The 12,214-nt window shown below is 38.7% G+C and overlaps 1 protein-coding gene across 1 annotated transcript in view; it reads right to left on the bottom strand.

Annotated features, from left to right (window-relative positions):
• Positions 1-459: 459 nt before the first annotated feature.
• LOC128580995 (adhesion G protein-coupled receptor E2-like) overlaps positions 460-12,214 on the bottom strand; it is a 59,300-nt gene continuing 47,545 nt past the window's right edge. The window contains exons 12-15 of the mRNA XM_053583458.1: positions 2,939-3,005; positions 2,582-2,673; positions 647-815; positions 460-561 (exon numbers count right to left, since the gene is read on the bottom strand). Coding sequence (XP_053439433.1) covers positions 460-561; positions 647-815; positions 2,582-2,673; positions 2,939-3,005 — 430 coding nt within the window. The remainder of the gene's footprint in view (positions 562-646; positions 816-2,581; positions 2,674-2,938; positions 3,006-12,214) is intronic.

A 12,214-nucleotide genomic window follows, 5' to 3' on the forward strand; every position in this document is an offset into this window, starting at 1 on the left:
CATTACCCATTGACAGGCTTGTTAAGAAAACCTAAATTCTAGATAGCGCTTATTTCAGTTTAATTTATAAAATACGTAGCATTTCCCTGATGTTGCCCATTTTTAGTGGCGCTGAAAGATCATAAGATTGAGTTGTATGTAGAGAAAACACTAAAATAATTTATCTCTGAGTAGAATGTACATCACTCCTTCAATTATCAACCATTCATGGCATAGTAGGTATAGTTGTGAGACCTAAAATGAGCACATTTCCCTAAGGAATAAAAGTAAAGGATTTTTTAAAGAGCATACATTGAACCTGAGATGTTGCTAATGGTTAATGAGTCCAAGAGCCATCCCAGCAGGCGCCATCCGGGGCATCACCTGCTGTACACCCCAGTTACCCAGTGGGACAGGTGTATGCTGCTGCTGTGGATCAGTAGTCAAAATGCTCAGGGAGCACTTACTTACCATGCTGGGTTAGGTCATGTCAGAAATAGCCCTGCTGGAGAGTGTGTACGTCTCAGGCTCAGCTTTCAATTTCCTGATCTTCTTGAACCATGTCCTGTACTGCTCCCGGACCTGCAGAAGCAACACACCTTCTGAGTCAGCTCACCGAGAGAGGTGAGAATGGGAATGGTCCTGGGTGGGAGGTGGGCAGTGGTACCTGCTGGCTGAGGAGGCAGTAGACCAGGAAGATGAAGATACCCTGCAGCGTGTTGATGATGGTGAAGAGGTAGGCCATCACCTCGGCTGCTGGACCCACCTGCAGAATGCCCAGACACCACGTGCATCCCAGGATGAAGAGCTGAGCTGTCACTTTAAATGTCAGCATTCTAAGTCAGGTGAGAAGTGAAGTAGGTGATACAAAGAGAAGCAGAATCAAGGCTGTCCTTAGCTCTATCCATGGGTGCCCCTTCTTTTGCCTGTAGGCGATTTCTGAGCTTGAATTGTGATCAGTTTAGATATTTGCTGTCTATGATACCCCACAATAAAAATGCCACTTGGATCCAGGGTGGCATTTTGACTTGGATCAAGAAGGACAGTGACATTTCATAGTTCGCATTTCAAAAATTTTATGATGCTCCATGAAGATCCCTAATTTCATTTAAGCAACAATATTGAGGATGTAATGTGCACCTGGCTGTGTGTTACAGCATGGGCATTATATATAATAATAACAAAGAGAAGATTTCCATTTTCATAAGGTTCACAGTCTCTTCAAATGAATAACACAACCAAAGAATGACATGCGAAATTAGGAAAGGGTAATGGTGGGTGCCAAGTCGAAAGTGTGCCTGCAGGAAAGGGCTGCCCAAGCCTCCAGGAGGATTTGATGTTGACTTGGAGTTTTCCAGAGGGAAGATTGCTTGAGGGGTGAGAGGGAGCTGGGACTGAGGGTAGGATATGCAAGTGCTGACTGGGTGGTGGGAACAGTCATGAACCATAAATATCCTTTGCACTTTTGTCATAGGACTGCTGATGAAAGTCCAAAGCATGTTGATTTTTTACCTTTTATTTTTTAACTGAAGCATAATATTTGTACATATTTATGGAGTACATGTGAGATTTTGTTACATGTGTAGAGTGTGCAATGATCAAGTCAGGGTATTTAGGGTATCCATCACTTCAAGTGTCTGTTGTTCCTATGCGTTGGCAACATTCCAAGTCCTCTCTTCGAATTATTTTGGAATACACGCTACATTATTGGTATCTACAGTCACCTTACTCTACTATTGAAGATTAGAACTTATTCTTTCTGTGTAATTGTATATTTGTACCTATGAACTAACTACTCTTCATCCTTCCAGCCCCTACCTCCATATGCTTTCAAGCCTCTGGTATTTATTATTCTACTCTCTAACTCTGTAAGATCAGCTTTTTATTGTTTTTGCTGCAGGGTCTAATTCTGTCACCAGGGCTGGAGTAGAGTAGTGACATCAAAGCTCACTACAACCTCAAGCTCCTGGGATCAAGGAATCTTCCTGCCTCAGCCTCCTGAATAGCTGGGACTATAGATGCAGGACACCATGCCCAGCCAATTTTTCTACCTTTTGTGCAGATGGTATCTCGATCTTTCTCAGGCTGGTCTTGAACTCCTAGCATCAAACAATCCTACATCCTTGGCCTCCGAGAGTGTTGGGATTATGGATATGAGTCACAGCTCCTGGCTGAGACCAACTTTTTTAATGCTGCCACATGAGTGAGAACATGTGATATTTGTCTTCGTGTGCCTGGCTTATTTCACTTAACGTAATGACCTCCCGTTCCATCCATGTTGCTTCAAATGACATGATTTCATTCTTTTAAATGGCAAAACAGTATTTTATTGTGTATATGTAGCATTTGTTAACTAATATCAATTCTTCCTATTGCTGAGGGATTCATAAACTGGGTTTAGAGGAGCTTGGACTATTTTGCATGGGACATAGCAGCAGACCACTGGATTTGAGATGGTTGCCATGGAAGGATGGCCACATGTGTTTACTCTGGGTCTCCTCAGAAGACCCTGAGAAGCAACATCAGGGGCTGCTGAGGCACACAGCTATACTCTTGGGAACCATACATGCCTGTGTAGTTATCACTCTGTTCTCCAACTTGCCTTGTATTCTGAAGGGTAGACACTTCACTGTTGAGAGAGGATAGTCTGTTTCTCAAAATGCAGAGGGTCATCAAAAAGAAAGCCAAATTTACCTTGGGAAAACCACAAAACATTTATAGAACAAAATTTAATACTGTTATCTCCTCACCCCATTCTGTCCAACATCAATTATACCCTTAAGTAGTTTCTCAATATTAAGTACCAGTGTTAGAGTTTAAGCTGGTTAGAAAACCCAACTCAATCCAACCCAACCAAACCCAAGACTACCCAGGGACATTTCTGTTCTTGTCACCATACTTAGAATCCTACTAATGATCCTCAGCTGGGCAGTAGGAATGATCAGACTACAGCACTTACAAAGACGATGATGCAGATGGGTCCAAGGAAGCCCCATATAAATCCCTTTTCTGGGTGGAGCCAGCACCTAAGCAAGAGAGAGGATAAAAAGTACATTTGTCTTCCTCTACTAAGTATATACCCAGAAGACCAAAAATCACATTATAACAAAGATATTTGTACCACAATGTTTATTGCAGCCCAATTCATAATTTCTAAGTCATGGAAGAAGCCCAAGTGCCCATCAATCCACGAATGGATTAATAAACTGTGGTATATGTACACCATGGAATATTATGCAGCCTTAAAGAAAGATGGAGACTTTACCTCTTTCATGTTTACATGGATAGAGCTGGAACATATTCTTCTTAGTAAAGTATCTCAAGAATGGAAAAAAAAATATACAATGTACTCATCCCTACTATGAAACTAATTTATGGCTTTCATATGAAAGCTATAACCCAGTTATAACGTAAGAATATAGGGAAGGGGGAGAAGGAGGGGAGGGAGGGGAAGAATGGGAGAGGGAGGGTGATTGGTGAGATCACACCTATGGTGCATCTTACAAGGGTACATGTGAAACTTACTAAATGTAGAATATAATGTATTAACACAATAACTAGAAAAAGACAGGAAGGCTATGTTAATCAGTGTGATGAAAATATGTCAAATGGTCTATAAAACCAGTGTATGGTGCCCCATGATCGCATTAATGTACACAGCTATGATTCAATAAAAAACAAAAACAAAAACAAAAAAAGTGCATTTGTCCTTGGAGATAGGGAATAGTTATGTAGATTATTCCCTCCCCCCTTTCTTTTTTCCTTCATCAAATATTGAGTGTGTCCTCTGTAATAGGCTCTGAAGATACAGTGATGAAGAAACATGGTCTTAGGTCACACAGATCTCAATTCAGGACACACACAATTAGGCCCATTTTAACAATAAAACAAAAATGGAAGGCTTTGAGAATGAATGAGTGTGTCATTGGATGTCATACTTAGTTTTGGGTGTATGGGATTAGGGTAGTCAAGGAGGAGTCCCCAAGGAAATTACTGTGTATTTAGTTGAGACATGAAGAGTGAGTGGATGCTACTGAGATAAACAGTGTTGGAGCAGGGAGAATTCTGTAAATGTGTTGCCATTTTGTGAGAGTCCTGTAAAATGAACATGATTTTAAGGGCTTTTCTTGCACTGTTCAATTTAATTTTTAAAAAATTTGCTTTAAAACCCATCCACTGAGTTTAAATTTTTTATGGTTTTATTGAGATATATTTCATATGCTATAAAACCCACTCATTTCAAGTGTAAAGTTCATTGTTTGTTGACTATAAAGTGTTGTGTAATCAACACCATAATCTAAGTTTTGTAAAATTTTAACTTTTCCAAAAGAAACACTGTACACATTCCACACAAATTCCACTTCTCACTCCAGATTCAGGCCTCTATGAATCTGCTTTCTGTCATGTATTTGCTTATTCTGGACATTTAATATAAATGAATATAATATTTGTTTTTTTATGATTGGAGTCCTTTACTTAGTGTAGTATTTTCAAGTTTCACCATACTGAAGTATTTTTAAATGGCCGAATAATATTTCAAAATTATTTTTTCCTCCATCCTTCTTGCCAAAAAGGCTGTATTGGTTTGCAATCCCACCAACAGTGTGTAAATGCTCCTTTCTCTCCACATCCACACCAGCATCTGCAGCTTTGATTGAGAATCCTCAGAGAGCTAAAAGTAGACCTTCCATTTGATCCTGCATCTCATTTACTAGATATCGCAGAAGGAAAAAGATCATTTTAACATACAGATTCTTACACTAGAGTATTTATCACAGCTCAATTCACAATCACAAAGATGTGGAAACAACCTAAGTGCCCATCAACTCACAAATGATAAATGATAATATGTGTACCATGGAATACTATTCAGCCATGAAGAAAGATGGAGACTTTAAATCTTTTGTATTTACCTAGATGGATTTGCAGAACATTATCCTAAGGAAACTATGACAAAAAAGGAAAACCAAACATCCAATGTACTCAATACTAATATGAAACTAGTAGATGAACAACTACATGCCCACATGAAAGAAAAACACAATTAAATTAAAGAAGGGGGGTTGAGGGAAGGGGGCTTGGTAAGCTGTCAGCTAATGGGCAATACGTAGAGGTATATGGCACACCTCTTGGGTGAAGGGCTTAACTATAGCTTGGACTTTACCTAACAAATGCAAACTACATAACCTAATTATATATACCCTTATAATAATCTGAAATAAATAAAAATTCTTTTTTATGACTGGGTAATATCCCATCACATAGCTATACCATAATTTTTTATTCATTTATCAGTGATGGGCATTTAGGTTGTTTCCAATTTTTGACTATTTTGAATAATGCCGCTCTGAGCATTGATGTATACAGATTTTCTTTTTTTTTTTTGAGACTCAGTCTCATTCTGTCATCCTGGCTAGAATATAGTAGCATCATTATAGCTCACTTCAGCTTCAAATTCTTGGGCTTGAGTGATCCTCATGCCTCAGTCTTACCAGTAGCTGGGACTAATGGCATGGGAACCATACTCAGCTAAATTTTCTATTTTTGTTTTCAGTGTGGAGATGGGGGTCTTGATCTTGGTCAGGCTGGCATTGAACTCCTGAGCTCAAGTGAGCGTCCCAGCTTAGCTTCCCAGAGTGATAGCATCGCAGGCACATGTCACTGTGACCAGCCCATGTGCAAAATTTTGCGTAGATATGTTTTCACTTGTCTTAGTTTGTGTGTAGGAGTGGAATTGCTGGGTCATGTGGTAGCTATATGATTAACTTTTTGAGGAACTATCAAACTGTGTTCTGAAATGGCCACACCGTTTTATATTCCAAGCAGCAATGTATGAAGATTTCTATTTCTTCACATCCTCACCATCACTTTTTGTCTGTCTTTTTTTTTTTATTTTTAAAATTATTTATTAAATTATAACTGTGTACATTAATGAATTTATGAGGTACAATGTGCTGATTTGATATACAATGTGGATTGCTTATGTCCAGCTGATTAAGATAACCATCTCCTCACTTACTTATTTGTTGTGGTAAGACATTCACACTCTATTCTTAATAGTTTAGAAATGTATCATTGCATTATGCACATTAGGTTAGGTACCCCCAAATAACCTGCCTCCTCCTGGCTTCCCTCCTCTCCTCTCCTTCTTCTTCCTCCTTCTTTCTGGTCTATAGTTATGTTTTACCTTTCCTATGAATGTGTACGTGATTATATACTGATTTAATAGCAGTATTAAATACATTGGATACTTTCCCCCCTCTTCTTGAGATACTTTACTAAGAAGAATATGCTCCAGCTCCATCCAAGCAAACATAAAAGATGTGAAGTCTCCATCTTTTTTTATGGCTGCATAGTATTCCATGGTGTACATATACCACAATTTATTAATTCATTCATGGGTTGATGGGCACTTGGGCTGCTTCCATGTCTTGGCAATTATGAATTGGGCTGCAATAGACATTCTGGTGCAAATATCTTTGTTGTAAAATGATTTTTGATCATCTGGGTAAATATCTAATAGAGGGATTGCAGGATCAAACAGTAGGTCCTCTTTTAGTTCCTTGAGTATTCTCCAAACTTCTTTCCAAAGAGGTTGTATTAGCTTGCATTCCCACCAGCAGTGTAGAAATGTTCTCTTCTCTCTGCATCCTTGCCAACATCTGTAGTTTTGGGATTTTGTTATGTGGGCTGATCTTACTGGAGTTAGGTGATATCTCAAAGTGGTTTTGATTTGCATTTCTCTGATGAATAAAGAAGATAAGTATTTTTTCATGTGTTTGTAGGCCATGCACCTGTTTTCTTCAGAGAAGTTCCTGTTCAAGTCTCTTGCCCACATAGAAATGGAGTTTTTTTTTTTTTTATTGATTAGTTCAAGCTCTCTGTGGATTCTAGTATCAGACCTTTGTCAGAAGCATAACCTGCTTCTGAAAACAACTTTTCCCATTCTGAAGGCTGTCTGTTTGCTTTATTTACTGTGCTCTTGGCTGTGCAGAAGTTTTTTAGTTTGATCACATCCCAGTAATATAATTTTGGTGTTGCTTCAATTGCCAGGGGTGTTCTCCTCATAAAGAATTCTCTCTGGAAAAATTTTCCAAGCGTTTTCTGTACACTCTCTTCTAATATTTTTATAGTTTCATGTATTAAGTTTAGATATTTTATCCAGTGCCAATCAATCTTTGTTAATGGTAAGAGATGTGGGTCCAGTTTCATTCTTCTGTAGATCACAAGCCAATTCACCCAGTACCTTTTGTTAAATAGGGAATCTTTCCCCCAATGAATGTTTTTGGTAGGTTTGTCAAAGATGAAATGACTATAATTGGCTGTGTTCATCTCTTGGTTCTCTATTCTGTTCCATAAATCTACCTCTTTATTTTTGTACCAGTACCAGGCTGTTTTGATCAGTGTAGATTTATAGTATAGCCTAAAGTCTGGTAGCATGATACCTCCTCATCTGTTTTTATTTCTGAGTAGTGTATTTGTTATTTGAGGGTTTTTCTGATTATATATGAAATGAAGCACTATTTTTTCAAGCTCTTTAAAGTATAATGATGGTGCTTTAATAGGGATTATATTAAAACTGTATATTAGTGCAATGCTTTGGGTAGTATGGGCATTTTAACAATGTTGATTCTTCCCAGCTATGAGCATGGTATGTTTTTGCATTGATTAACATCTACAGCTATTTATTTTCTCAGAGTAATAATTCTCTTTATAGAGATCTTTCATGCCCTTTGTTAGATAAATTCCCAGATATTTCATCTTCCTTAGTAATACTGTAAAAGGAATAGAGTCCTTGACTATATTTTCAGCTTGACTATTGTTGGCATATACAAAAGTTACTGATTTATAAGTATTGATTTTGTACCCAGAGATGCTGCTGTATTTCTTGATCATTTCTAAGCGTGTTCTTTTTTTATTTTGAGACAGAGTCTCACTATGTCATCCTCTGTACAGTGCCATGGTGTCACAGCTCACAGCAACCCTAAAGTTTTGAGCTTAAGTGATTCTCTTGCCTCAGCCTGCCAAGTAGCTGGAACTGCAGGCACCCACCACAATGCCTGGTTACTTTTTTGTTATAGTTGTCATTGTTGTTTGGCAGGCCCGGGCTGGGTTTGAACCCACCATATCCAGTGTATGTGGCTGGTGCCCAGCTTCTGAGCTACAGGTCCCGAGCTACTTCTAAGAGTTTTGTAGTTGAGTCCTTGGGGTTTTACAGGTATAAGATCATATCATCTGCAAAGAGCTACATTTGAGCAGTTGGTAGACCTCTGCTATCTAGTTGCTGGAGACCTTTTGAACTCTCCCACTTGAGAGTTGGTACTGACTGGGTCAATGGTTTGGAATTCCTAACCTGGGCCAATCACCCAGGGACCCTCTTGGGTGGTACCATGGTTGTATGGCAATGGGAAGGGTTGATTTTCCTCTTCCAGTTGTTGCCGTGGGGGTTGGGGTGTCTTAGTTGCTTGTATTTCTCCTCAGCTGAGACTTCAATCCAGAGTCACTGATCTACCAGGATCAGACAAAGACTAGCTGAATACAAGACAGAGCCACCTAACCCTACCACACCAAGCAGATCCCCAGAGCCTCAGATTGTAATACTGTATGGGTCCTTTGCAAAGCTGTAAGGGAAAAAGCTACAGTCACCAGTCCCAGATCCTTGGCAAAGGGCTGGTTAGCTACAAGTCCAGGAGCTCTCAATTCAATATCACCTTACCTGCCCATCTAGCCAAATGGTGAAAAATAATCATGGGGTGGAATCAGTGAAAAAACTCTGGCAACATGAATAATCAGAGTAGATCAACTCCCTCAAGAAATGACAAAACAGGGCGGTGCCTGTGGCTCAGTGAGCAGGGCGCCGGCCCCATATACCGAGGGTGGTGGGTTCAAACCCAGCCTTGGCCAAACTGCAACAACAAAAAAAAGAAATTACAAAACAGACACACTAGATGATCCCATACATAAATAAATGGCTGAGATGTCAGAAATCGAGTTCAGAATTTGGATAGCAAATAAGATCAACAAAATGGAGATAAAGATGGAATTAGAATTTCAAGGAGTAATTCAAAAGTTGTCCCAAGAATCAATGAATTCAAAGACAAAATCATGAAAGATTTTGACACATTGCGGCAAGAACTTGCAACCCTCAAAGATCTGAAAAATATAGTAGAATCCCTCAGTAACAGAATAGAGCAGGCAGAAGAAAGGATCTCTGACATTGAAGACAAAGCTTTTGAACGCTCCCAAATGCTCAAAGAGGAAGAGAAGTGGAGAGCAGAAATGGACCATTCCCTGAGAGAATTGTGGGACCACTATAAAAGAGCAAATATTCGCCTTATAGGAATCCCTGAAGTAGAAGAGGTTGCTTCAATAGGCTCAGATGCTGCAATCCAAGAGATAATTGAGGAGAACTTCCCAAACATGGTAAGAGATTCTGAAATCCAGATAGCAGACAGTTTCAGAACCCTAGCACTACTCAATCCAAATAAAACATCTCCTGGACACATTATAATTAACTTCACCAAAGTTAAGACAAAAGATAAAATTCTGCAAGCAGCCAGATGTAAGAAAACCATAACCTACAAGCAGAAGAATATTAGAATGACTGCAGATCTCTCAGCTGAAACTTTTCAAGGCAGAAAAAGGATGGTCATTGACCTTCAATCTCCTAAAACAAAACAACTTTCAGCCCAGGATCCTGTATCCAGCTAAACTGAGTTTCATTTGTGATGGAGAAATCAAATACTTTACCACCTTACACATGTGGAAGAAATTTGCCATAACTAAACCAGCTCTCCAGGATATTCTCAGACCCATCCTCCACAATGATAAGCACAATGCTCTACCACCAAAGTGAACTCACTCAGAAACTTTTGATCAAACTCCAACTTCTACAGTGGTGAAAGGATTAAAAATGTCCACTGGACTTTTGAAAAACTTGATACCCAAAATACTATCAGGCTTATCCATACTCTCAATTAGTGTGAATAGCTTAAATTGTCCTCTAAAGAGGCACAGGATGGCTGACTGAATACAAAAACTCAGGCCAGATAGCTGCTGCCTACAAGAATCTCATCTTACCTTAAAAGATAAATATAGACTGGAGGTGAAGGGATGATCATCTATAATTCAGGCAAATGGAAATCAGAAAAAAGCGGGGGTTGCAATTTTATTTGCAGGCTTTAAACCAACAAAAGTAAGGAAAGATAAAGATGGTCACTTCATATTTGTTGAGGGTAACACTTAACATGATGAGATTTCAATATTAACATTTATGCACCCAGCCAGAATGCACCTGAATTTATAAGAGAGACTCTAACAGACATGACAATGTGATTTCCTCCAGCACCATAATAGAGATTTTTACCACCCCTTTGGCAGTGTTGGATAGATCTTCCAATAAGAAGCCAAGCAAAGAAATTTTAGGCTTAAACTTAACCCTTCAACAATTGCATTTAACAGACATCTACAGAACATTTCATCCTAACAAAACTGAATACACATTCTTCTCATCAACCCATGGATCATCCTCCAAAATTGATCACATTTTAGGTCACAAGGCTAACCTCAGCAAAATTAAAAGAATAGAAATCATTCCTTGTATTTTCTCAGACCATCATGGAATAAAAGTTGAGCTCAGTAACAACAGGAATCTGCATACTCATACAAAATCATGGAAAGGAAATAACCTCATGCTGAATGATAGCTGGATCATATATGAGGTGAAGAAGGAAACTGCCAAATTTTTGGAACAAAACTATAATGAAGACATGAATTACCAGAACCTCTGGGATATTGCAAAGGGAGTCCTAAGAGGGAAATTTATAGCATTGCAAGCCTTCCTCAAAGAATGGAAAGTCTTCCTCAACTTAATGGGACATGTCAAGCATCTGGAAAAGGAAGAACATTCCAACCCCAAACCCACAGAAGAAAAGAAATAACCAAAATTAGAGCAGAATTAAATGAAATTGAAAATAAATGAATTATACAAGAAATCAATGAATCAAAAATTTGATTTTTTTAAAGGTCAATAAAATAGACAGTCCTTTGGCTAACCTAACCAGAAATAAAAGAGCAAAATCTCTAATTTCATCAATCAGAAATGACAGAGATGTGATAACCATAGACTTTGCAGAAATTCAAAAAATACTTAATGACTTTTACAAAAAACTCTATTCTCAGAAGGATGAAAATCTGAAAGAAATAGACCAATACTTGGAAACATGCCACCTTCCTAGACTTAGCCAGAAGGAAGTGGAAATTATGAACAAGCCTATAACAAGTTCTGAAATAGCATCAACTATAATAAATCTCCCCCCAAAGAAAAGCCCAGGACCAGATGGCTTCTACCAGAATTCTCCCAAACCTTTAAAGAGGAACTAGTACCTATATTACTTAATTTTTTTTTTATTAAATCATAGCTGTGTACATCAATATGATCATGGGGCACCATGCACTTGTTTCATAGAATATTTGACACATTTTCATCTCATTAGTTGACATAGTCCTCCTGGCATTTTCCTAGTTACTTTGTCAAGACATTTACATTCCACATTTGCCAAGGCTCACATGTACCTTTGTAAGATGCACCACATGTGTGATCCTTTCAATCCCCCTCCCTCTACCCACCTCCCCCCTCCCTCCCCATGCTTTCCCCCTTCCCCCTGTTCTTAGGTTGTAACTTGGTTATAGCTTTCATGTGAAGGTCCTAAGTTAGTTTCATAGTAGGGGTGAATACATTGGATATTTTTTCTTCCATTCTTGAGACACTTTACTGAGAAGAATATGTTCCAGCTCCATCCATGTAAACATGAAGGAGGTGAGGTCTCCATCTTTCTTCAAGGCTGCATAATATTCCATGGTGTACATATACCACAATTCGTTAATCCATTCATGGATTGATGGGCACTTGGGTTTCTTCCATGACTTAGCAATTATGAATAGGGCTGCAATAAAGATTCTGGTACAAATATCTTTGTTATGATGTGGTTTTTGGTCTTCTGGGTATATGCCCAGCAGAGGAATTACAGGATTGAATGGCAGATCTATTTTTAGATCTCTAAGTGTTCTCCATATATCTTTCCAAAAGGAATGTATTAGTTTGCATTCCCACCAGCAGTGCAAAAGTGTTCCCTTTTCTCCACATCCACGCCAACATCTCTGGTCTTGAGATTTTGTGATATAGGCTAGTCTCACTGGTGTTAGATGATATCTCAAAGTAGTTTTGATTTGCATT

This window comes from Nycticebus coucang, chromosome 3, assembly GCF_027406575.1.
Source record: "Nycticebus coucang isolate mNycCou1 chromosome 3, mNycCou1.pri, whole genome shotgun sequence".
Lineage (NCBI taxonomy): Eukaryota > Metazoa > Chordata > Mammalia > Primates > Lorisidae > Nycticebus > Nycticebus coucang.